Source organism: Lotus japonicus, chromosome 2, assembly GCF_012489685.1.
Source record: "Lotus japonicus ecotype B-129 chromosome 2, LjGifu_v1.2".
Taxonomy (NCBI): Eukaryota; Viridiplantae; Streptophyta; class Magnoliopsida; order Fabales; family Fabaceae; genus Lotus; species Lotus japonicus.
This window is the reverse complement of record NC_080042.1, coordinates 6,496,957-6,524,667: the sequence shown is the minus strand read 5'-3', so window position 1 is coordinate 6,524,667 and position 27,711 is coordinate 6,496,957. Positions and strand designations below refer to the sequence as shown.

The window sequence follows — 27,711 nt, the reverse complement described above, 5'->3', positions numbered from 1 at the left end:
GATTTACTGGATGAGTGGCCAGAACTAAGGGCAAAATCAGATACTGGTCTATGGGATTTGATTCCTTATTCACTTTGCTGGTCTATATGGCTAGGACGTAATGATCTTATTTTTCAAGACAAGGAATTCAATTTGGAACAGATATGGGACTTGCACATTTCTCGGATTGCTTGGTGGATTAAAGCTTGGTGGCGGGAGTGCCCGTACAGTAGCAGCGATTTCCTACTGAATTTTGAGGAGATTAGATTGAAAGCTCCAAAGATTAGAAGTCGCATCAATCATTGGACTCCACCACCCGCGAGGTCTTTTAAATTCAATGTCGATGGCTCCTCACATGGTATGCCGGGAAGGAGTGGCATTGGAGGCATTCTTAAGGATTCAGAAAGACAAACCAGAGGTATTTTTTCTAAAGCTACTGGGGACCTTTGGGCTTATGAGGCTGAAGTGAAAGCAATCCTTCATGCTCTCATTTTTTGTCACCAATTTCAGTCGAGGCACATCTTAATAGAGAGTGATTCTGCACTAGTTGTAGGATGGGTCGTTAACAAGGTTAATAGGCCTTGGAAGTTAATTCAAGACCTCAACTTGATTGACTCATTATGTGTTGAAGTTGATTGGTTAGCGATATCTCATATTTTCAGAGAATCAAATCATTTGGCTGATTATCTTGCTAAGACAGGGTGCTCTAGACAAACTGAAATCTGGGCTATGTTGAGGAACTGAATACAATCACTGAATAGCTGGTTTTTCACTGGTATGTTGAGGCATAATTATCTGGAATCTGGTTTCTGTCTGAGGCATTTTTTACCTGTTTTCTTTTCGGTTATTTGGCTGTACAGAGTTGGTGATCTTAAGTGAAATATATGGCATTTGGTCCAAGTTTTTGGTGCAGATTTCATGTATTTCTTTGCTACTATACAGTTTGGGAGCTGCTACATTGAGGCATTATTACAAGCAATCTGGTTTATGTCTGATGTTGCAATATGGCTTTGGTCTGATGCCATTTTATCTGTTTTATTTATGGTTTTTCTGGCTGCACAAGTGAGGTGATCTGAAGTGGAATATAGGGCATTTTTTCCAAGGTTTCCGTGCATTTTTTTTTCTGAAAATCATTCCTGTTATGCTGTTAGGGATCTGCTACATTCTGTATTCATTTCAGTTCCTAGTAGCTAGTAGTTTTTGCCTTGTTGGCACTTACCTTTCTTTTGCTGGCAGTTTTGTGCCGTTTGTTCTCTAGTTTAGCTAGTCTTTTTTTTTGGCTTTTTGATGTCGTGTTGTAATGACTCTATTGTTATCTATATATTATTCTCTTCTTTCGAAAAAAAAAAGATTTTTCGTTTGTAATAAATAACATATTTTGTTCTATTTATTTGAATGAAATGTTTTATGCTAGCACACAATTGAGTCAAAACCAATTGTATGCGAGTAAAGAAGAGGATAAAGTGACAAACTCTTTATATGCAAGCACTTGGATCTTCAAAGGGCGTGTGGAAACGTCAAAAGACATAGTCCAAAGCCCAGCCGCTTTATGAACTCGAAAACCTTTCTTAGGCTTCCCATCCCAATAATGACATTAAAATCCTAAATGTTAATCATTATAGTGCTTCAATTAAGGGATTGTGTGTGCCAGAATGTTTCGACGCGACGAGTGATTGAAAAAGCGTGAGAGTTGCAGTAAGTAACTAGTGGTGCAAGCGCGATTATGGGACCCGTCACTAAAAATTGGAATGGGCGAGGAGGTAAATGGTTATCACAATCTATTTGAATTTTAAAAATAACTTTTTATTCATTGTTGTCGAGGAAGGTAAGTTAAGGAGGGGAGGTCTTGAAGCTTTAGGGTGTGGATCTATACATTGATCCAAGTCGCTAGTCGAAGAATCTACCCCTAGTTAAGGAGAGCATAACTCAAGAACAAATCCTTGAAACACACCTTTGCACACTATACAAAACTGCCAGGCGAAAGGCGAGCTTCATGTCACGGCGCGAAGGTCAACATACAACCATGGGGATTTGTGACAGACCACATACTTTGCCCTCATACTTCAGGCGCAGTATCTTGTGGGATTGTAGGCTGAGCAAGGCCTCCAGATATGGGGCTCGCCTAGGATATCTAAGGACAATTAATTTTCAACTTCGAAGTCTTAACTAGACATGTTAAGGCACACTTTGCCCTCATGCTTCGAGCACAGTGTATTATGGGCTTGTGTGGCCCGCCCAGCAGGAGACTTATGCGAGCAAATCATATCAAGATAAGGAGCCAAAGGAGTAAGGTGGGACAACACTCAAGTCAAGAAGGGTGACTCAGCGCCCTCTCAAGGGTCCACATGACTCCATGGGGCGAGTCGCATCTCAGTAGGGCGGGCTAAGGCTATGTTGACGGATTCAGCCATGCCAATAGGAACTAGGCATAGTATTCAGCGTGTAAGGGCACTTGGGTCAAGGATTAATAAGGTCCAATAATCCAATTAGGTTTAGATTTAGGATTTTATGCACCCCCATTATAAAAAGAGTGACTTTACTTGTAAAAGGCAGGTTGTAATGAAATACACAACGAGTAGCTAGGTTATTCTGAGATCTTTACTTTAGTTAAGGTTTCCAACCTAGCTGGTACAATCGTTCTCTTAAGCGAGAACACTATTAAATTGATATATAAAAGACTAAATTATATAATGCAATATTGAGATAAACAAACGACCTTTAAAACAAAAAAGATAAATTAACAAAAAAAAACACAAATAAATATAATTATTGCGCTTTAAAATAAAAAATCAAACAAACATATTCATCATAAAAAAAAGTAGTTAATTTTATTTTTTTAATAAACGTAACAAAAGTAACACAAATTTTTAAAAAAATCACGTGTGTAATAAACAAAAAATAACATCTCTCACGGTCACAAAGTAAACTAGTTAAATGTATTTGATAATTTAAGAATATACTTTCTATTATTTTAATTAAAGAGATTTGTAGAATCGTATCCCGAATCAGATTAGTCACGTGGAGCCCCTTTCCCCGTGGAGACTGGTGGCCAAAGGAAAAAAAAAAGAGATTTGTAGAGTATATCTTTTTTTTTAACAAGTAGAGTGTATCTTTATGCTTATTATTTAGTGTTATTTTTTACTATATTTGTTAATTCCAAGTGTAATAAAAATTATACAACTGAAATATACAAAAAAAAAGTAGATAAAACTGGACAGCGGATGTCCCTGTATGATAGCTCAAGTGGTAGGAGTTGAGGGACATATGAGTTGGATAGGGAGAGATTCAGAGATCGATTCCTGACGGATGCAATTTATCGTTTCGATGTAAAAAAAAACTGGACAACAGATAAGAATGAAATATTATGGGAATATTGCAAGCTGGCCATTTGCTTTCACTTTGAGATACACTTCATATTCTTCAAACTCTTAGGCTCTTAACACTCCTACAAATTCTTCCAAAAGCTTTCCCATTTATATATGAACAATACATTAAATGGAAAAAATTAAGTTTATTTAATATTTAAAAAAATTCTTTTATTGCTTAGTATAAAAGATATATTACTTAAGAGGAATAAATACGATGATTTAGACAGGGCCGTAGAGACCACAAGGCCAGATAGGCATGGGCCTGAGGCCCCCGATTTTTTTTTTTTTTTTTTAAGTAGCCCACTAGCCCTAAGCCTTCAGTTTTTTTTTTTTTTTGAAACTAAGCCTTCAGTTCAGTTTCACAATGTTTGTACTTTTCAGTCTGTTTTTTTTCTAGAAAAGTCATAAAGCCCAACCCCCAAGACAATTAATAAAGAGTTAAAGATCATTGCTATGACCCAAAGAAAAAAGGATTGTTGCTCTAATCATATTAAGTCAAGACACTTCATAGGTACATTGTATATTTGTATGAAACATTGCTATGACAAAAAAATTAGACCGTTTGCAACCATTGCTATGACCCAAAAAAAAAAGACCATTAACGGTAATAGTAATAAATGGAGAGTAACAGCTAATAAAATAAAATTGCATATATATAGCATGGTTAAGTTTGTTGTTTTACTCATTCTTTGATTCATAGTTCAGCGACAAAAAAAAAACTCATTCTTTGATTTATTTTCTCTCAAAAAAAATATTAACATTGTTTCTATACTGAAGTGAATTATCAAATGAGATATTTGATATCAAAGTGTTGCAGAAAATTAGCACACCTATAGAAGTATGGAGTTATATTAAAAATTTAGATTCTTTTCCAAATGTTTATATTGCTTATAGAATTTTATTGACAATCCCGGTAACAGTTGCAACTGCTGAAAGAAGTTTATCAAAATTAAAATTGCTTAAATCATATTTAAGGTCAACAATGTCACAAGAAAGTTTGAATAGTTTAGCTCTTTTATCTATTGAGAGCAAAATGTTAGAATTGCTTAATTATAAAACTCTGATAAATGATTTTGCAGCTCAAAAAGCTAGAAGATTGATATAAAAAGATATTTTATATAATATAGTATATGTCTCTTTAAAATTATTGTAAAAAAATATCTCTTTTAATATTTTCGCCTTAGGCCTCAAAATGTCTGTATACGGCCCTGAATTTAGAGTTATTATTTGCCTTTAAACAGACAACTGGACAAACGATGAGAAGGAGAGATTATGGAAACCTTGCAAGTTGGCTTTTTCTTTAAGCTATATACTTATGGCTCGTATTTCCAAAATTAAGAGGTTTAAACTTTAAACCATTTCATTCTGAATTTTCACCAGGGCACAGGCCCAGGCCCACAGCCTAGGGCCTCCAAAAAGAAGGGGCCCCAAAAAAAAATTTACATTAAACTTTCTCCAAAACACAATTTAGTTATAATAATTAATGTTCAAGAAGTTATTAATGATTTTAGCTGGTCTAGTGGTTAGTAACTGTTTATGTTACTTTTATGTACCGGATTAGAATTCCACTTTTTGATTTTTGACATGTTATTTGTTAATTAATTTGAATTGAAAGAATTCAAAAATTAAAAAGCAAAAGGTCGCGTTGCTTGGATTCGAACACGCAAACCCTGGGCAGGTTGCAAGAGATCAATTGTCAAACGAACCAACATAATGGTTTTGATGAAATTTCGAACGTTAAATATATAACGGTATCTGGCAGTTGTATCTCCAAGAGATCTCTTTATTAGGGGTCCATTTTTATTATTTGCCCAGGGTCTCCTGTAACACCCCGATTTCGGTGGCGTCACTTTAGTAACCAAAAGTAAACTTAATGCGGAAAACGTAAATATTTTTTTTTGATAATAACTAAGACAAGACTGAATTAAATAAAACCCAAATGCGAAAGGCAACAGAACTAATATACAATATATATAGCATCCCCCGCTGTAAATAGCGACCTCGTCACGAGTAACCTCCAATGACGGAAAGTAGAAAAGTGTAACGCCAGTAGGCAAAATGTACAATCCCAAAATGTTAGGTCAAGTGTCAGCAACACAAGCCCTCAAAAATAAGAATAAGTCAGAGCTAGGACACTAACACCCAACCTTAATAGACTCTAATCACCCATCCCCCATACTTCCATCATCGACTCCCATCTGGTCATGCATGAAGTCCGGGTCCACGTCGAAGGCTCAATAGTAGTCATTTTGCTCCGGGTCTTCCCCGAACGACGAGGAATCACGGAAGAATCCACCAACGACATCTGACAAAAAGGGCATACATAGCCCCCCAAACACAGGTAGCACGTGCAAGGGTCAACTTACGGAATATAGGATAGAGAATACAAGACACCAGATAAAGTATAAGGGGTATATATATATGTTGTCTATATACATATAAGTTCTGCATTGTCTACCCTAAGGTTTAAACATAGCATGTTATCAAATCTCTAGTACAATTCACTCATCAAAGCACATACGATATTTATCAACATCTACCCATCCAAATCCCCAACGAATATAATTAGAGTGCATGATATGTCAATGCAACGTCAATCTCGACGATTCCGGAAAGAGTAGGCTGGGCACGTTTGAGTCGGTCCTAACACTGGCATTGTGTCGACCATAACCCCCGAGTGTCACTTACAACCTTGACATAGCCGGATCAGTCCTAACCCTGCGGGTCGACTTTTCCCTCCGCTATGCCCGACAATCAACAGGTCGATCCTAACCTCACGGTCGATCATATCCCCCGTCGATGTCCGAATTACCCGAAGAAAGAATAGGTTGGGCACGTTTGAGTCGGTCCTAACACTGGCATTGTGTCGACCATAACCCCCGAGTGTCACTTACAACCTTGACATAGCCGGATCAGTCCTAACCCTGCGGGTCGACTTTTCCCTCCGCTATGCCCGACAATCAACAGGTCGATCCTAACCTCACGGTCGATCATATCCCCCGTCGATGTCCGAATTACCCGAAGGTATAAACTGTACCCGAAGGCATAAACTGTACCCGAAGGCATAAACTGTACCCGAAGGCATAAACTGTACCCGAAGGTATAAACTGTACCCGAAGGCATAAACTTAACTCATGATGATTCCTCGAATCATCCGACTCATCTCCATCCGATGGTCAAAAACTGCTCAGCGAGCAAAGAGTATCGACATACTCGAAAACTATCAGTCTCCCGGCTTATCCCTCGGATAGCCCAACGACATAACTGCTCCCACAGCACAAGAGTATCAACATACTCAAAACTTCTCAACTTTCTCAACACTTGGATCCGACGACACTTCTCGTTTTCCAAAACTAAGATCATCATCCTAAGCTTCCTTTCGAGTTTATTATCATTATTTGAAGATTTTAGAGGTTGTTTAATGTCTTATGAGTTTTCTTTACAAAATGAGATCCTTTTAATCTTATCGCGAATCTTATAAGTTCCCGGGATCTCCAAATCCCAAATGACTCCAGAGAATGTCTCGATCCATAAACACCATAACAAGGCCCGAATCTCATTCGTCCTATCGAACTTTCTCAAAACTCTCAAAATAAAATCGGCATGACCTGCCCGCTATTCTCACTATTCAGAAACTCAGATTTCATTGCTCAAGCATAAATAACTCAGCACCATCATTCAACATGTCATATATCAACATAATAAGCAATAACCACATAGCACTTAGCATATAAGGCATGCACCACACATCCTAGATTACCCACATAGCACATAGCATGTAAGTCAATCTCCAAAAACATTCAGTAGATGAATCATCTACATTGTCAGCCGAAGCCTCAGAAAACTTTTCCCAGTCAATCACAAACAAGTGCATAAACAATAAATCAAGTCGAATTCGTCGACCCCTAAAGCATTAGCTAGTAAGGTAAGTTGCCCTTACCTCTAGTTATTCCAGCGTTCTCCTCAAGCGTTCCTTCACAATGAGCTCCTTGATCTTTAGGAAATTCTTCAAAAGAACCTTTAAAGTAAAAACCACAGAATTCTATCAAATTCTATCGGAAACTAAGCTATCAATGCTCACTAAGGTTACACGAAGTAGTTCATACTCCGAGGTACGATAATCTAGCGCGGAAGGACAAGTTTTCGGAAAAGGAATTTTCCCCCTCCTCCTCTATAGGGCTCGGCCACTTTTCACAATTGTGGGGCTCGATTTTTCTTCGATCAAACTTGGTTCCTATGCTTTCATTAGCCGTAACTAAGGGTATTCTGAACTCGGAAAAATTATCGGATCAAAAACTGTCGCAGGGGTATTTTGGTCATGATTTTTAACTTAGGATTTTCAAAACTGAAATCCCAAAAATAAAATTTTGCAGGGACGTCACCAACGACGTTTATGACAACTAATCCTACTAGCACTAAGCTAAGGCGATAGTTTTCAGCCTAAAGGTTGAAGCTTTACCTCAAAAACTCCAAAAATGGGTATTTAAGGCTAAAATTGATTCCGGCGGAATTCCGGCGACATAACGGAAAATCTAATCCGGCAGAAGTGATCTTGGGCACATATAGAAGAGGTTTAGAATCAGAAATGAAAGATTCAGGATAGTTTTGCAAAAACCCATAAACTATCAGCTCAGAAAAGTCTACAGAAAAGCTATGGAAAAAGCGATCAGAGGTAAGGATTAGCGACTATACCTCGAAGCCTTGAAGTAGCAACTGATTGATCGACGATCAAGCAAACGATGAAGAAAATCTTCTCTTCTCCCTCCCTTGTAGAACTCGCGGCCTTGATGAAGAAAATGGAGGAAAATTTGAGTTTTTCTTCCTTTCTTTGCTATATATAAAGGTTGGAAATTCGCGGGAAAATGAAAGTTTCGCGAATCTGATTTTTCCGGCGTCATTCTCCGTGAATTAATAGATATGTTTTGGCAAAAGAATTCCAAAACTATAAAGAGGTCTCCTTGTATTTTTGGCAACTAATGCATAGTCGGTATAAAACTATTTTACCCGATAAGTTGCTTTTTGCATCGAATGTCGGAATGGAAAACTTCCTTCGGAAGAAAGATTGAAATCATCAAGAGAAATGGGTGTACGCGTGTAGAATATTCATTTGAAGCTCTGAATAGAAAAAGTCTTCATCGTCGAGAAATTCTAGGGTTTTGAAATACCAGGGATTCGGTTTCGGCAAACTTCCGATGATTGGAATCGGACGTTCGTAGATCCTAGAGTTTCGCCTCGAAACGATTGTGATATATGGAAAAAGAGAAGTTCTAACATTTCTCTGAAGATTTTTGGAATTAACTTCCGTCGTGCCTAAAAGTGAAAATTAGCTATATACTAGAGTTTCTGACCTAGGTTTAAGCGTATAACGATCGTGCTATAACTTTTATCGACTTCGATACGATCCTTTGACTTTTCCTGAACTTTCTCCTTCATAAATTTATTTCATTTGGTAAACTCTAGTTCAGGTTTCCCTTCACAATACATCAACCCTAATCATAAATGGAAATCTCTTCCACTGATCCTAAGCTTAAAATCTTGGGTCTTACATCTCCAAAATGTAGGGACCGGCCCTGATTTTCACGTATGGAAACCCCTTGATTCCCTCCTCAAACTTTGACAAAATTAGGAAAATGCGTATAGGTGACTGCTTGATACTAATTAAGACCTTTTGATTCTTCAGATTCCCATTATTATTATGAAGACAAATTTGTATAGTGTGCATACCCACATCTTTTACCATTCAATTATGAGCCACGTTCCGAAGGATAGTTGAAGTGGTAAGAGCTAAGGACATAAGAGTTGAGTGGGATGAAAGGACGCCTTGGATTCAAACCCGGAGAAGAGATTAATTTACTAACATTTCTAATAACTAACATTTTCCTATAAAAAAACTCTTCTAAGCCACAGTGTTACTTCAATTTTTTAATATCCTATCATGTAACAATAATCATTTATGAGAATTTATATAAATAGCTTATTACTAATTTATAACTTATTTTGAGCTTATTATCATTAGTTACTCGTTGAATGACCCGTGCAAAGCACGGGTGACTTTTATTATATAATGTCTAAAAAATTTGTCATATTATATTTTTGTAATTTTTAATTGCATAAATATGTAAATATTTGTTAGAATTTTTTTTTTGTTAAATTACTCTCACATTTTCGACCCGAGTGTGGTGAGTGCGGGTCTTAGAAATCGAACTCTCAACCTAAGAGTTCAAACAACCACTTGTTAGAGATAAATATTTAAATTTGATTTTTTATGGATTTTATATATTAATATTTCGTAAACAATAAGATGTTAATGTTAATTGAGAAAAATCTTTTGGATGATTATTTTATATAAGATATTTACATTTAAAATCATTATTATAAGAGTTCGTTTGGTACGTCGTACTAAATATGATAGTATAAACTTATACAATAAATATGAGTTTATCCATTGTTTGGTTCTTATATTATATTGTATAGACTAATCCATGAATCTAATATTATACATTAAAATGATTTATTATTTAATCCACCATATAAATAATGATAACGTCATTGCCATTGCCACTCTCATTGTTGTTTCTGCCATCGCCACCACCACATTAACCGCCACCAACTCTACTCCCATAATAACCACCACCCGCTGCCACCACCACCTTTCACTACGACCACCACCACACTACAACGTTGCGGCCACTACAACCACTACCGCCGCCACCACCACCACAACCAACTCTACCATCACCCTCACCACCTCCTCGACACCCTCCATTACCGTCATCACCACTACCACCACCACCACTCTACTGCCACCACCCACCACCATCACTGCCACCACCACCTCTACTACCACAAACACCACCCTTCGCAACTGCCACCGTCGTTGTCGTCCATGTCATCGTCATTGTCGCAACCACTGTCCCATAACACTGCCATTATCACCACCACCATTACCACCACTGCCATGACCACAACCGTATCCACCTCTGACTTATGTTATATAAAATAAAATGTAGAGTTTGTGTATTATTATATTTTTCATCTTTTCATAATTTTTAATTGCACAAATATATAAATTTTGTTGATAAACATAAATATATACATGGTTGTTACAAATATATACACGTAGGAAAGAAATGTATAAAATTGGTTCTTCGAACGCCATCTGGACAAGTAGAAGATTTGGATCATCTCATGTGACATGATTTTTTTTAAGCTTAAGAAAAAATCCATTAAAGTATAAAACAGATATGAGAACAACCTCTCCCATGTGAGGTTAGACACAAATAAGATACAATGTTGTTCCAATCACCAAAAACAAAAGAAAGCATACTCATATATAACCTTAAGCTAATTTAAATCAACCCCTAACAATAAGAAGCCAGCCAGGAATAACAACCCTTCAAGGATTGTCTACGACGAATCAAAAGCAAGGTCCTTACCCCGTTTCAGCATTCAATACAGCAGCACACATCCCATCCTCATCAGTCAATCTAATAGATCGATAGGATATTAAAATATAGAAAGTTTAAATAAATATATACTCCCTTAATTAATTATAATTATGTAAAAAAAGTTCATAATAATAATATTTATTGCTTTAAATTTATATTATTTAAATTAAATCGTGAGATGCAACTCAGCACAACAATAAAAAATTAATATTGTAGAGCACTGTAAAAATTAAAATAAAAGATTCAACGTTGCGAGGAGAAGATGTACCGTGTGAAAAACCTCGAAGATTTACAACATCAAACACACCCAAATAACGTAATAAAACTGAATTTATTCTTAAAGCTCAAACTATTTAATCATCCTTTTCGCAATTGTAGACATTGGTGTAATTTTTCTTATATTGACAATTTATTGTATTTAATTGAAAGTGATGGAATGCTCTACTCATGCCTGAAGACACTTTCAGGATTGGCATTTATATTCACAAAAATGTTGAAGGTATCCTTGAAATAAAGATCTAAGTATTTCACATATGACATGAAAAATCATCTTTAAAAACTGTAAAATTTCATGGCTCTATGCATTATCTTAAAAAAATTGAATCACAAAGTGCTCTAACAATAGAACAGAAAGAAAGAGTGTGATCAATAGAATAAAAACACACATGTCACACTTTAGAATCAGATTAATGCAGGACAATGTATAAAAAAAAAAAAAAACAAAATATTTTATCAACTATAAAACACATGGTATGAATTGAACAATATTTTAAAAAAGGAGAGGCCACTAACATAAACCATACACCTTTCTCATCCAAATTAAAAATTTCATAAAAATTAAAATAAAAAACATTTCAAATATATGTGATAAAAAAACATTTTTAAAATCTTTAATTTGCTAAACGTAAAATTAAACATTTAATTTATAATTTTTCATCATTTTCGCAATATTTTCAAATGCTTCGTTTAATGTAAAATTAATAATGAAATATATAAGATTCAATTATTTTGGAAATATTTGCAACTTCCAATTATGATTTCATAGGCCATTTCAAAAAAAAATTTATGATTTCATAGGTAATGGTTACATAAAAAAACTGAAAATATAATTTTGAATTAAATAAGACCATAATAAATGAGTCATTATTGTATGTGGTGACAAAAAAATAGAATGACCATTTTTTTTTCTTGGAGGGAAAAGTGATGAATTTGGAAGTGTCATGTGTCATAGATCTTCTAGAAGAAAACCTTCTTTTCATATATATAGATAGGTTAACTTTTTATATTTATTTTCATAAATAGACGTCTAACATATTTAAAGTTTATTTATCATTTAATTTCTTAAAATAGCTTATGTAATAAACATTTATTGTTCTCTTCCGATGTATAAAAAAAAATAAACATTTATTGTCATGAACTCTTAATTAAATTATTTACCCAAAATCTCCCTCAGTCACTACACGAACTCTTAATGCATTCTTTTGCCTATCAAAAAAAATTTGGCAAAACTGAATTATTACTGATAACAATAGCCTTTTAAATAGGCTTAGGTACATCATGCATCAGATAACAAACTACATAACCACTAACTTTAAAATCCCTAAAAAATAGCAACACACTAAACACACTAACAAAAACACACGACTAAGTCTAGCTAATAGACTAAAGCAATACTAAATAACAACTAATTAATTCTAATAATTAATCTTAACATCCTCCCTTAAACTGATATCTGCATAAATCAGTTTAACAACACTATGCAGTACTTTTCTTCAGATTACCTCTGCTGAAGAACAAACTCCTAGCATACTTCTAAGCTTGTGAAACGCAGCAAGCTTTACGGGCTTAGTCAAAATGTCTGCAATTTGATCTTCGCTTCGACAGTAGAAAAGATCAACTGCCCCTTCCTCTGTGAGATCCCTTAGAAAATGAAACCTCACATCTATGTGTTTGGTTCTTCCATGCAAAACAGGATTTTTAGATAGTTTGATGGTAGAACTATTATCACAGTAAATTACCACAGCCCCTTCTTGCTTAAAATGCAAGTCTTCAAGAACTCTCTTGAGCCAAATGGCTTGGCAAGCACATGCTGTTACAGCTACAAATTCAGCTTCAGTTGTTGACAAAGTGACAATTGGTTGCTTCTTTGAAGACCATGAGAAAGCAGCAGAACCAAGCATAAAAACGTATCATGTAGTACTCTTACGATCATCCAAATCTCCTGCATAATCACTGTCACTAAACCCACACAAATCTGACCTTTCTCCTTTCTTATAGAACAATCCAAAATTCTTTGTACCTTGAAGGTATCTGAGAATTCTTTTAGCAGCAAGAAGATGTGTCTCCCTTGGGTATTCCATGTATCTACTGATTAAAGAAATAGCATGCATTATGTCCGGTCTTGTGGCTGTCAAATACATTAAACTCCCCACAATTCTTTTGTAAAGAGTGTTGTCCACCTCTTTTCCTCCGGAGTCTTTTGTCAGTTTCAAGCCAACCTCAAATGGTGTGTTGACAGCATTGCAATGCTTCATTTGGAATCTGTCCAAGACATCATGTACATATTTCTTTTGACATAGAAATATTCCAGCATCTGATTGAACAACTTCAAAACCCAAATAATAATGCATCATTCCAAGATCACACATTTCAAACTCAAGCATCATGGACTGCTTGAAGTCTTGAATCATGGCACTGTCATTTCCAGTATAAATCCAATCATCCACATATAAGCAAGCAATAATCATCTTTCCATCATCTCCAATCTTTAAAAAGAGTGTATGTTCATATGGACATTTTTGAAAACCCTCCTTTGAAAAATAGGCCTCGATACGACTATACCAAGCTCTTGGAGCTTGTTTTAGTCCATATAGTGCCTTTTTTAATTTGTAAACTTTATGCTCACTTCCAACCTTAACATACCCAGGGGGTTGATCAATAAATACCTGTTCTTCCAAGTCACCATGGAGAAATGCAGATTTTACATCTAGTTGATAAATGGGCCATGAATATTGAGCTCCTAAAGCAATAACCAACCTGATTGTATCATGTCGTGCAACGGGAGCGAAAAGTTCTTTATAATCAACACCGTACTCTTGCGTGTAACCTTTTGCCACCAACCGCGCCTTGTATTTGTCGACTTCACCACTTTCATTCAACTTTGTTTTGAAAATCCACTTTACACCAATGGTTTTTTGTCCTCTTGGAAGTTCTGTAAGCTCCCAAGTATTATTTCTTTCAATAGATTCAATTTCAGCATCCATAGCTTTTTGCCATTTAGGCTCTTTGACAGCATCTTCAAAAGCTACAGGTTCACAATCTGAAAACAAAGCAAAATGTGTAAGTGGATCCTCACCTTGGTCAACTCCAGCAACCTCATAGTCAGTCATCCATGCGGGTCTTCTCCTCTCACGTTGAGGCCGTTGAGATTCAGCTACAAGTGGGATTTGATCATCTACAGGAACATTTTGAGTGCTTTCTAACTCTTGCACATTCTCTATTTTCTTTTCTTCATTGTCATCAAAATATGCTGGAATACATTGCTTATCCCCTTGTTCTTTCCATGACCAGGTTGCTTCTTCATCAAAGACTACATCACGACTAATAATAATTTTCTTAGTGTGAGGGTTGTACAATTTATAAGCTTTAGAATGATCACTCACACCAAGAAAGATGCATTTAACACCTTTGTCATCTAACTTCTTTCTCTTCTGATCTGGAACAAGTGCATATGCCAAGCATCCAAAAATTCTGAATGATCAACTGCTGGTTGGCGACCACTCCATGCTTCTTCTGGCGTCATATTTTGGACTGCTAGAGTTGGACTTCTGTTCAGAATGTGAAGGCTCCACATGACTGCTTCAGGCCAAAAACTCTTTGGTAGACCACTCATTGTCAATAGATTTCTCACCATATTCAGAATTGTACGATTCTTTCTTTCGCTCACGCCATTTTGTTGTGGCGTATAGGCTGCTGTCTGCTGTCGTTTGATGCCATGGATATTACAAAATTCTGAAAATTCATGCGAGGTATACTCTCCTCCGCGATCTGTGCGCAGAACTTTAATTGGATATCCAACTTCTTTCTCGGCCATTGCTTTAAAGCTTTTGAAAGTAACAAAGGCTTCTGATTTTTTTCCCAAAAAATAAGCCCATGTTTTTCTAGTCAAATCATCAATGAAGGTGATGATATAGCGTTTACCTCCATTTGAAACTGGATTGATTGGCCCGCATAAGTCTGAGTGTAGAATTTCCAATGGCTTTCTTGCTCTTTGTGTTTGTCCTTTTGGGAAAGGTTCTCTGTGTTGTTTGGCAATAACACATTCCTCACAAACTTCCATTGGATTTGAGAAGTTTGGAAGACCAGCCACCATTTCTTTTTGTTGGAGTGTCTTCAAGCCACCGAAATTTAGATGACCATATCGAAAGTGCCATAGCCAAGCATCATCTTTAAGCCTTGTTGACAGACAAGTCTCTGAAGCAGCATTTAAATACAGTGGAAACATTCTGTTTTTTGTCATTTTAGCTTGTGCAATCAGACCTAGTTTGACATCTTCAATGCGGCACACACCACCTTTGATTGTAATATCATATCCGTTTTCGTGTAGCTGACCAAGGCTTAACAAATTGGTCTTTAAATCTGGAACAAAAAGAACATGTGAGATTGTGTGAGCACCGTTTCCTCTGGTTGGCACACTTACTTGTCCTTTTCCCATAACTGAAACTTTGGTATTGTTGCCAAACATCACATGATCTCTATATGACTCATCTAGAGAAGAGAAGATTGTTTTGTCACCGCTCATATGGTTGCTGCAACCTGTGTCAAGGTACCACAATTGATTGTTGGCTTCTTCCTTGGTGTGACAAACCATCAATAAAGATATATCCTCCTCTTGTGTCTGGGAAAAATTGGATTTTTCTCCATGCTCATTTGACAAGTGGGTTCTGCATTGATTCTGATAGTGTCCATACCTCTGACATCGATAGCATTTGACATCTGGCTTGTATACTGGCTTTGAGGAATCAGCTGTTGAGTGGTAGCTTCCACGTCCTCTACCTCTACCTCTTCCTCTTCCTCGAAATGCACCTGTATGATCATCACGTGGTTGCTGATTTTGTGAGTATCGCCCGTCATTATAACCTTTGCTCCTTCCACGACCTCCTCTCTTAGAATAAGAATGATGATTATTAGATGAAGCTTGTAAAGCTTGCTCATCATTGTCCTCTTGTAGATTCATTTTCTGCTCATGAACTAGAAGAGAACTTTGCAGCTCATCAATTGAAAGGAGATCAAGATCCTTCGATTCTTCAATTGCACAAATCACATAGTTGAATTTTGGTGTCATTGAACGGAGAATTTTTTCAACTACGGTTACATCCTCCTTCTTTTCCCCATGAACACGCATCTTGTTGACAATAGTCATTATCCTGGAGAAAAAATCAGACACAGATTCTCCAGGTTTCATTCGAAGCAACTCGAATTCTTGGCGAAGTGTTTGAAGCTGCTGCCTCTTTGTTCTTGCTGAACCTTCGAATTTCTTTTTCATGGAATCCCAAATCTGCTTTGAAGTATCTTTGCAAAGAATGGTTTCCAAGATTGGACGATCAATTGCTTGGAAAAGGTGATTCTTTGCCTTGAGATCCTTTAGTCGTTGTGCTTCAAGTTCCGCCTTTTGTGCATTCGTGAGTATTGTGCCCGCTGCTGGTTCTGCTACGCCAGAAACAACTACCGTCCAATATTCTTTGGACCTGAAAAAGTTCTCCATGAGCATGCTCCAATGGTCATAATGACCATCAAAGCGTGGAATTGCTACCTGCACATAGTTTTTGTCTGGCTCCATGGGCGTTAAAGGGAAAAACAAAGCTACTGCTGTTTTGTGTCTCTCCCTCTCAAAATTTCTCTGCACTCCCTCTCATGAACCAGCTCTTGATACCACTGTTAACTATTTGGCAAAACTGAATTATTATTGATAACAATAGCCTTTTAAATAGGCTTAGGTACATCATGCATTAGATAACAAACAACATAACAAACTACATAACCACTAACTTTAAAATCCCTAAAAAATAGCAACACACTAAACACACTAACAAAAACACACGCCGAAGTCTAGCTAATAGACTAAAGCAATATTAAATAACAACTAATTAATTCTAATAATTAATCTTAACACGAATTTGGATATTTGTGATTGAATTTTCCTAAATTCGCAACTTCCGAGGGATTATAGACAAAAGATTGAATTCTAAGAACCGTTCAATTTTGATCATGTGACTACTAAACCATTACTCGAGTAAATTGAGGAAAATCTCAAGGAAGCCGAAGCTGTCATACCTCAAGTGTTGGAGAAAAATTGTACCTTCATTTGGATATATACACACACACACACACGCTAGTGAGGAACTGTCACATGTGAAGTTTAGTGTGTGAAAGTTGATAGAGGGAGAAACATGGAAGAGGAAAACTTGAAAGGTGAAGAGGCATTCAGAAATACAAGTGTGCCAACATCGTCAAACCAGATCACATTGAGGTCAGTGGTGACAAGCTTTGTCCTGAGTGTGGTGTTCATCTTCATTGTGTGCAAACTCAACTTCACCACAGGAATCATACCATCCCTCAACGTTGCAGCAGGGTTGTTGGGTTTTGCAGTGATCAAATCCTACACTGTGCTTCTCAGCAAGTGTGGTCTTCTCAAGCAACCCTTCACTCGCCAAGAGAACACTGTCATCCAAACTTGTGTTGTTGCCTCCTCTGGAATTGCATTCAGCAGTGAGTTTTTTTTTGTTTCCTTGACAACCCTTTTCATGCACCAATGTCAATGAAGGGTTGAAATTGACATATAATAGAAAATGTGTGACAAGTGAATGCACATAAGTTAACCAATGTGCATATAAAATGTTTCTTCTGTTTCTCTTCAATTTGGGGATGATAGATTACTCAAAAAAATAGGATTTTTGTTCCATCTTATTCAAATTTTCAGAGATGAAATATGTGTAAGTTGTATGAAAATTTACCTTGAATTTATGTCTTCCCCCAATTTTAAGGAAACACAATATTGACTTTTAGCCATTGCAAGCATATGTGGAAGATAATATAGTATATGTATTCTGTTTAATGTTTGAACATGTTAATGTGTGTTTATTTTTCTTGAATCAACACAAATGTGATTTCACATTCCCAAGACAAACACAAAAGTAGGTAGTGTTGAGTTGAACGTGAACATGCGTTCAGTTCAACAGGCACTCAAACACACTAAAAAATATACCGGTATGTCACCTTACAATATATTTGATCCCATTACAAATATTGAACCCAAAAAATATTATAGAACAATTTGTGTTATTTGTTTCTGTTGACAAGTCAAATGCTATTATAAGGTAAATCATTTTCTGAGAACATTGTAAGGTATATCCTGATTATTTGAAATTTTTCAATAAAAAGTTTATATAGCACCATATGGAGGATACAAATCCTTTTATATAGGGAATAAACCTTTATATCTTAATGTATCAATGCAAATTAATGGTGGTAGACATAGAAAGTTCCTTCTAATTTGTCATGTAAGCTTTCATATTTGTGTTGTGAATAGGTGGCACAGGAAGTTATCTACTTGGTATGAGCCCATATATTGCATCACATGTTGACGAGGGGAACACACTCATCAATACAAAGAGTCTATCTCTTGGTTGGATGATTGGTTTTCTCTTTGTTGTTGGCTTTGTGGGCTTGTTCTCTATTGTGCCTCTAAGAAAGGTTAGTAGAAAGAACAAAAAATTCCTACAATTTAGCCTTCATGTAAACTTGAGTAGAGTATATTAAATATAAAGTTTCTATTGACATTTCACAGCTGATGATATTGAAATACAAATTGACATATCCTAGTGGAACTGCGACAGCTCTCCTCATTAATAGCTTACACACACCAAAAGGTGCAAAGCTAGCAAAGTAAGTGTTATTACAAACACTATGTGATCTTGGCTACTCTTTTTTGTTTGTAATGAACTTAACTCTGTCATTCTTATTTAAACAGGAAGCAGGTTGCTTTGCTTTTCAAAAGCTTTTGTGGCAGCTTTGGATTTTCTTTCTTCCAGTGGTTTTTTGCTGCAGCAGATGATTGCGGATTTGGTAGCTTTCCCACATTTGGTCTCCAAGCATATAATAATAGGTATGCTTGAACATTTTACACCTAAATGTTTCTTTCCTGCCATTGTTTGAACACTGTAGCAAATGATTTGGAAATTTCCAATAAGATTCTTGAAATTCATAGTCAATGTATGTTTGTATCAATTTATCTCTATTCATACTCAATTTTGACACTCAGAAACTACTCTCAGAAGCTTCTTCCCATAATTGATTCTCGCAGTAAAATTATTTCTTTCTAATTATATTATAGACTTCTGTGTATAGTTGATGAATAATTTGAATATGGTTTGACAGATTCTACTTTAGTTTCTCATCTACCTATGTTGGAGTTGGAATGATATGCCCTTACATGGTAAATGCATCTTTGCTTCTTGGAGCAATAATCTCATGGGGTATTTTGTGGCCCTGGATTGAGGGAAAGAAAGGAATCTGGTATGATGCACATCTACCTGGTAGCAATCTAAAAGGCGTCCAAGGATATAGGGTAAACCATTGTCCAACTCAACAATATGTTTATACTTTATAATTTGTTCGGATCAAGATCTTCTGTCCCCCCAAATATGTTACTTTTCTGTCCCACGAATGAAGTTTTGTCATGTCCAATTAAATCCACCCATATAAGTTTTTAAACGCCATGCCCATATCCATTTTATTTCACTACTACAAAAATGGCTTTTCGCCACGCCTCAATTGCCACGGTTATAAGCGGAACCGTGGCTAAAGGTCAGTTGCCACGGTTATACACGGAACCGTGGAAAAATGGGGAAATATTTTATTATTATTTTTAGGAACCGTGGCAATAGGCTATGTTTTTTAGAAACCCCAGCAAATTAACAATTTGGCTCCAGTACTCCAAATTTTTTCCCTCCCCACACGCACTCTCCACCCCAACAGAACCCTAACCCTCAGTTCCCTCTTCTCCTCAGTTAGAAACCCCAGCAAAGACTCACCTGAACACGATTTCCCTCTTCTCCTCCGCCTCGACTCAGTTCAAGAACACCTATGAGAACACGATTTCCCTCTCTTCCTCTCCCTCTCGTTCTCAATGATCTCCCTCTTGCTTCGTCGTTCACAGTAGCTGCTCGTTGTCAGATACCGTAGCTGTTCGATTTCACAGTAGCTGTTCGCTGTCGTTCACAGTAGTTGTTCGATTTCCGTCTTCTCCTCCGCCGTCTCCGTACTCTTTCACCGTTCTCACTGCAAGTACCATCCACAGGTACCGTTCTCACTCCGTACTCTTGTTTTGGGTATGTGGTTGTAGGGTTTTAAAATTTTTCTTTGTGGATTGTGGTTTTTGAGGGGTTTGTTTGTTTTTTATGCAGATGTGATTGATAGACTAAATGCATTGAGAGGTAGAGGCATGGCTTCCTTGTATTCATGGTCTTGTAAGAGGTGAGCAAGTTTTTAACACTTTCTATGTCATTATGTCTTGTTGTTTAATTTGTGTTGAGAAAAAAGAAAGAAAGGGGGAAATCAGGAAACTTGGTGCATGTTTGGATACACAGTAGATTTTCACCTAGGAATGAAGAATTGATTCTATAAGAAGCTAATCCTAGTTGCTTTTGTGGGAGTGCAATTAATTCTGGAAGGTTTTACGAGAATCCAAACATGCTCTTGATAGGCTTCTTCTTTGCCCCTTGTTTCCCTTTTGAATAATAGTTTAGTAATTACTGCATACAATTTTAATCATTGATATTAGTTTTTCTTGTAATTCAGAAGCTACAAGAGTGGATTTGTGTGGCATGATCTTTCTGAAGATGATTTAATTTTACCAGCCCATGGAAATGAGTATGTCCTCAAAGGCTCTGAGGTAAAGAAGATATTTTGTTTATTCGTCTTCAAATTATAGTCATTTGGTAGGTTCTGAATGACATAGAATGCATGTACCCTTAGCCTTTGTGGCTTTTGCTTTGCAGATAATTTCAGTCCCATTAGCAACGTCAAAATGCAGAATGTGAAGCTGCTGCCGGGGCCAGCTTCTTCTAGAAGTCATGATGAAGCCTCTTCCTCATCAAGCATGAATGGGAAAGAGACAAGAACCTCCCAAGAGGACGAGCTTTCTCAAGAACCGCATACGGGCTCCTCGGATGTTTCCCCGGAGTCTAGGGATGAAAAGAGCGACTCTCTGAGCTTGGCATTGACAGAGTACAAAATTTACAAGACTGATGGATTGGCAGATGCTTCCACTCAGACAGAAGAACAAGTTAGCAGAACCAGAGCTCAGAAAACTTGTACAAGGGGTGTATCAACAGAGGATAGATCATTAGAACCTGAATGCCATGAAATATGTCAAGCTGAAGTTCCAGAAGTGAAAGCTGAATAAGCATAGGTTTTCTGATTCAAAATTCCCTTCTCCGCTGTTCTCCACTTCTTTTATGTTAGGGGAATTTGATTGCTTAGCAGAGAATCCAAAGCTGATGAATCTTAGGTTGGAAGACAAAGAATACTTTAGTGGGAGCTTAATTGAGACTAAACTGAAGGAAGGAGAGGCACATAAAGTTCTAAAACGTTCTTCTTCCTACAATGATGAAAGGTAAGTCTTGCTTTCAAATATTCTCTTGCAGCATTACAAATTCGCACGTGGAAGAGTTATGCATGCTGGTGTTTTCTTAATTTTGTAAGAAATGGACTAGTCATAATCAAATAGTTATTCAATGTTGAGGAAATAGTATATGGATTGCTTAAGGTCTGATGTAGCAACAGGATTGATATCTAGAATCTAGTGATTATTTAAGTTTTGAATTGTGAATAATGCCAGATTAGGAAGAAAACCAGTGATTTGTGCAAGTGGTCTATAGGTGATAATGCTAACTGCTTGAATCTGTTCATAGAAGGCTAATTGAGTTTCTCTCAGATCTGAAAATATTTTTTCAGCTTGAGTTATATTCTCCAACATTAAATGAATGATTTCAAAAGTAACATAACATCCACTAAGCTGTGAATTGTTACAAATCAAAGTCCACACATTGACATTTTGCAAATGCTTTCACTATTTCCCCCATATCACTTAGCATTTTTAGGTTTTTATTAAAAGAAATCACTTGAACATCTTCTGTCCCTCTGATCATGGTTAAAAAGCCTATGTTTTTGTATTTCTTTTGTCAATGGGCTGTTAAAGCTAACAGAAATTCATGAAATATAAGTACTTTCACATGCTTGTTTATATGTTTATTTCTTAAAGGTTACAAAGAATTGCTGTTTTGTGAACATAACATGCTGATTAAAAAAAAGAATACTTGAAATATCTAATATCAGACCACCTCCCTTTTCTCAACAAAAGGAAAAGGAAAGGACAAAAAGGGGTGGAGTGATAATCTGAAAAATAATAAATAGAGGCACATATATCATATGTTATTATGAGCATCATTGCTGTTTTATTTCTTTCTTTTAATATGAGCTCTTTACATGGAGGCTAATCTATATAACATGCCACTGGGGTCAATGATTAATGTGGTTGGCTTTTTGGATTCATGATTTACAGTTTTGTCTTTGGTTATGATTGGATTCTGAATGGAACATGATAGTTATTATTACATTACATCCTGGCCAATGTGTCATCTATAACATAACCAATGCACAAATGTGCAGGACATATAAAGACCAGAAACCACAAGAAGACAAAGAGGAAACATCCTCAGGACATTCAAAATGCATTCCACGATCAATCAAGGCTTCATTGACCAAGCATCCACGAAGCGAATCCATGAAATCCCCCATTTCTGATGGGCCAAGAAACTCATCGGACAGATTTGATGGATCAGGCATATCCTCAGTAACATCTAACGGTAGCAGCAAAATAATCTCCGAACCTTCATCAGGGAAGAAGCAGTCAAAGAGGATAGATTCGTTTAGGGAAGAAGAGGTGATCAAAATAGAAGAAAGTTAAGTATTGACTCTATCTTTTCCCTTCTAAGATTCTTAATTTTACTTTTACCATCATTTTGCAGTACTTCTCTGATTGTCAATTTGGCTTCTACGATGAGTATCAACTAAATGAAATTAAAGAAGAGTGGGCTACTTATGTGTTAAAGAATTTTGCCTAGTGTGGACTGCCAAGCTTTGGTGATTTCAAGTAGTGGCCGGGGGTTTGTCAAGCTGCTGTTTTTTCATCAATAAAAGAGGCTGATGATGAGTCAACCTCATTGCTGTTTGTTGTTGTTCCAGCTGCATGTTTTGTCATTATTAATTCATGCTTTTAACTGATGTAGCTTATTTGGTTTAAGTTCTTGAGAGAGTGTGTTCTCAACAACAATTAGTATTTTTAGACAAATTTGTTAAGTGACATGGGTTTTAGCATTGTTTTGTTGTTGGCACATTTGAGTAATTATCTTCTAGAATATGTTAATGTTATTCTGAATATGAGATTTTATGTAATTTATTTCTTAAAAAATGTACTGCAATTTATGCATAGAACAGGTCAAATAAAAAAAATATGGATGTTGCAATTTCCCAGACCAGGTGAACCACATATTGCCACGGTTATAACCGTGGCAATAGAGTCTACATATTGCCACGGTTAGGCACTGGACCGTGGCAATAAGGTCTCTATTGCCACGGTTAAGCGCGTAGCCGTGGCCATATGTGTACCCTATTGCCACGGTTAAGTACGTAACCGTGGCCATATGTGGACTCTATTGCCACGGTTACACTTAATGACCTGTGGCAATAGGCTAACCAATTGACACGGTTCAACCTTGAACCGTGGCAATAGAGCAATTGCCACGCTCGCTATCGCCACCGTTAAACCGTGGCTAAAGGGCGTGCGGAACCGTGGCGAAAAGCCTTTTCTGTAGTAGTGTTTGACATGGTGAAATTTCATTGAGGGACAAGTAACGAAACACTATGGACAAAAGATCCTGATCCAATTTGTTCACCCTTCTTTAAATTGTGAATTACTCAATATGGTAACCGAAATTTTGAACATATCTTTATTGCTATTGCTATGATGCTTTGTGATGGTCTTTACCATTTGTTCTTACACGGCCACAAGCCCCAGAAATGGAGGTTTATAGTCTAGGGTTCCGAGCCGTAAACACAATAAAAGCTGATAGAAAGTGAGAACCTGTTTATTCAATGAAGTCCGTTGCCTTTTATAGTGGGGCAATTACATCAACCCTAATCTATTACACATGGGCCTCAGCTATGTTTTCATGGGCCAGGCTACTATCCCAATACCTAGCAGTCCAATTCCTACACCTAAGCACGCACGAGCACACTCGCCCTGCCGTGACCCTTTGACTATGGGACTCGCCTGATACCTCTTTGGCGAGTCCTGTTCACATGCCCACAAGATGTCGAGACTCTCTTCCAGAGGGGCGAAGCGCATCTTCGATACCTTACAGCTTGCCCACAGACGCGTACGTCAACTCACCTGGGAACATCACATGCCCACATGCCTCTGAGTAGACCTACTCGCCACCTAGCGTAGTAGCTGAGGACAGCTGTCACCCCTTATCTGTTTTTTCATAAATCAAACACTTCCTTTCATCTTCATCCCATCACATCATCTGACAACCATGTGCTCCTTTTGCTTGGTTGTGGTCTCGCTGTTCCACACGCGCTCCCTTCCTTGAGAGAACGAACAGTTTTCCTCAACATTAAAAAGAAAAATCAGCCAATGCAATGATTGCAGCCCTTGAATGTGCACTCAGCAATCAATGCACCACTTCGCGAGCCAATCAGAAGCCGCGCGTGCAAACGGCGCGTCGGTTACCAATCGTTACCCTTTTTCCCTATAAATAAGTCTCTTGTTACAAAGTTTCAAACTTTCCTCTACTTTCTCCAAGAACTCCGTCTCCCTTCCATGGCTTCCGAAGAACACAACGCCGCCGCTACCGCCGCGCAAGGCTCTTCACTCAGCGCCTCCATTCCTCCCGACGCTACTCCGTCCGCCGTTGGTCATGGCTCTGTGCCTCCTCCTTCTCCTGGTAAGTCACTAAATTCTCTGCCCTTCGGAAATGTTTATTTTTCTGCAATTTCCTCACTCTTTCTACCCTTCCTCCTCCTTCGTCGGTTCTCCGGCAGAGGGCCTCTTCTCTTTCTTTTCTTTTTTGTAATTTTCAACGATTTTCAAACTTTCATTCTCCGACCAACATTCTTGACTCAAGCAAACCATTTCATGACTCCCTCCATCTATACTTCTGTCGAAGATCTCGAGGCGATTGTAAGCGCTTGCGGTGGTCTGTGTCGGGACGGGTATGACCCTCTGTTGCTATTGGGTGTGCCCGGGCCCAAAGAAGTCGTGACCTCTCACAAGCCTAAAGGCATGACCACCTCTCATTACTTCTACCTGTATGACACCCTGTTTGTGGACCTTGGCTTCAAGCTTCCCTTCTCCAACTTTGTGTGCGAGACCCTCAGCGTCGTGAATGTTGCCCCGACTCAACTCCATCCCAACAGCTGGGGATTCCTCCGATGCTTTGAGATTTTGTGCGATCGTCTGGGGATCACGCCATCATACGAGTTATTCTTTTGTTTTTATTGGGTGAAAGGTTTGGCCTCCGTCGCCGCGAACCTCATGTCCATTTTGAAGGTGCGAAAAACACTAGAAGGGGGGGGGGGGGGTTTGAATAGAGTTTTTGAATAAAGGGTATACTTTTGTATCTTTTTGAAAACTCAAGGATAAGAACTAAGTGTTGAAGGATAAGAAGTAAAGCACGCAAGTATTTTATCCTGGTTCACTTGAGATAAAAGCTCAAGCTAATCCAGTCCACCTGTGAAGGTGATTTCTTCCTTCTTCTGATGAAGGCAATTCACTAAAATCAATGAGTGTTACAACTGCACTTTGCTACCTGCTAAGTGACTAACAGTACACTGATTTTCTCACTAGTATCCTCTTAAGAAGCTGATCTACCGATCCTCTTAAGACTAGCTAAACATTGAATCAACCTTGATTCAGTCCTCTTAAGATCCGACCAACCTTGGTCTCTTAATGAACTTTACAATGTAGTGTAAAAGGTTTCGGGTTTACAATGAGTGCTTCTAAAAAGCTAATAGTAAACTCAGATGTTTAAGAACAGTGAAGAAATAATGCTAAGAGATTAGTTCGTATGAGTTGAATAATTTCAGCAAAGTTTCTTAGTCTCTTTCTTCTTTCTTCAGCCTTTATATACTCCAAGACTTGTGATGTAGCCGTTTCTAGGGTTTTGTCCGTTGCAGTGGCAATCTTGTAAAATCATACTACAAGGCTGCACGAGGTAGGTGGTGGACAGACTGAGACTTGTACGATGTTGTACTATGATAGCGACCTGTCCTTTCACCAGTTGACTTGAGATCTGAAGGCTTCAGATGAACGTTGGTGAAGCTTCTGATCATCGTCAGATTAAAGCTTGGATTCTTCTGACCTTGCAACTTCTGCTTCTGAACAAGTTCCTCAGAACTTCTGAACGTCAGAGCTAGAATAGCTTGGGTCTTCAGAACCAACTTCTTGCAGGTCTTCAGAACTTGAGTCTTCTGCTTCTTGACCGTTCCACTGGAACATCTGGTCATCAGAACTTCTGACTCTGGTTCTTCAGAACCTCTTGAGAGCTTGTATCTTCAGAACTTCTGAAGGATTTGCCACTGTTCTGAACGAACATGGTAAGCTTTAGAGCTCTCTTTTTAATATCCCTTGGTTCTTCTTCTTCTGAATAAGTAGGCTTGGATCAGATTCAGAACCTGTTTGTCACAACTAAAAAAGACAAACGTTAGGGTACCACAATTGTTCATCATCACAAACCTTAATTGTAATCATCAAAATATAGAGATGCAACCACTGATCAAAACTTGATCTTACAATCTCACCCTTTTTGATGATGACAAAACAAGTATTTTGATGAATAATTTTTAAACAATAAACTGAATACACAAGAGAGAAGAGATCAGAAATTAAACTTATCCTTGTGTAACGGTTAGTAATGCTCTTTCTGAATCTGGGATAACACCTGATTCTGAGCTGGGGTCTCCCCCTGACTCCCCCTGAATCTATGACTTGATGAGATGATGAATAGTCTAGATTCGGAGTCTCGATGATGTGATCAGAAGATACGCGTATAAGGATGTATACTCATCAGAAGTGATGGTTCAGAACTTGCGTAGATCACATAAAAACATAGAACTTTGTCCAGATATAATTGGAATAAGGCGTCAGAAGCAGATTAGTTCAGAATATGAACAAAATGTATTCCTTATTTGAGACGCTTGACAATATCTATGTGCTATAAGTAATCATACTTATTCTCCTCTACTGGTTTTATATATAATATAAAAAAAATTATCAAAACCATTTTTATGTACTCCCCCTTTTTGTCATAATCAAAAAGAGTGAAAAACGAGGTCAACAATAACAATAACAAGAAGGTGATGCAAAGAAGAGGTGTTATTATAACTGAACGGAGAAATAGTACAGAGGATAGAGGGGAATGAAGAAAACTAATCCAAGATACATAGGAAAGCTCGAGAATTCTTCATGGAGAGAAGCTGAAGGTGCAGGGGACGCATGTCCTGATCAATTGAGGCTAACTGGGTAGCCAGTTCTTCCTTCAGAGCTGCATTCTCCTGGACAGCATCTTGATCCGCTTCATTGTGATCTTCTTCATATTCCAGAAGCATACAAATGCCCTAGAGCTGATCTTCAACGTCCTTCCGGCGAGTGGTCAGACGAAGGAGGTCATTCAGAACTTCTTGACAGTGAGTCTGATGGGATGTCAGCCAACACTTAAGAAGATTAACGCTCCATGGAAAGACTTGGTCAAATACCATAGTCTTGAGTTCCGAAATTAATTCGACAGAAGTCA

At 37.5% G+C, this 27,711-nt stretch overlaps 1 protein-coding gene and 1 long non-coding RNA gene across 2 annotated transcripts in view; both read left to right on the top strand.

The window, feature by feature from the left end:
* The first annotated feature begins 17,102 nt into the window (after window positions 1–17,102).
* The window catches only part of LOC130735981 (probable metal-nicotianamine transporter YSL7), a 107,251-nt gene continuing 96,642 nt past the window's right edge, over window positions 17,103–27,711 (top strand). Inside the window, exons 1-6 of the mRNA XM_057587845.1 lie at window positions 17,103–17,563; window positions 18,384–18,547; window positions 18,642–18,739; window positions 18,825–18,959; window positions 19,232–19,422; window positions 23,863–23,908. Coding sequence (XP_057443828.1) covers window positions 17,245–17,563; window positions 18,384–18,547; window positions 18,642–18,739; window positions 18,825–18,959; window positions 19,232–19,422; window positions 23,863–23,908 — 953 coding nt within the window. The 5' untranslated portion in view covers window positions 17,103–17,244. The remainder of the gene's footprint in view (window positions 17,564–18,383; window positions 18,548–18,641; window positions 18,740–18,824; window positions 18,960–19,231; window positions 19,423–23,862; window positions 23,909–27,711) is intronic.
* On the top strand, window positions 19,949–20,747 carry LOC130737472 (uncharacterized). The gene is made up of 3 exons (XR_009018742.1): window positions 19,949–20,153; window positions 20,260–20,329; window positions 20,654–20,747. It is a non-coding gene; the product is annotated as an uncharacterized LOC130737472 (long non-coding RNA).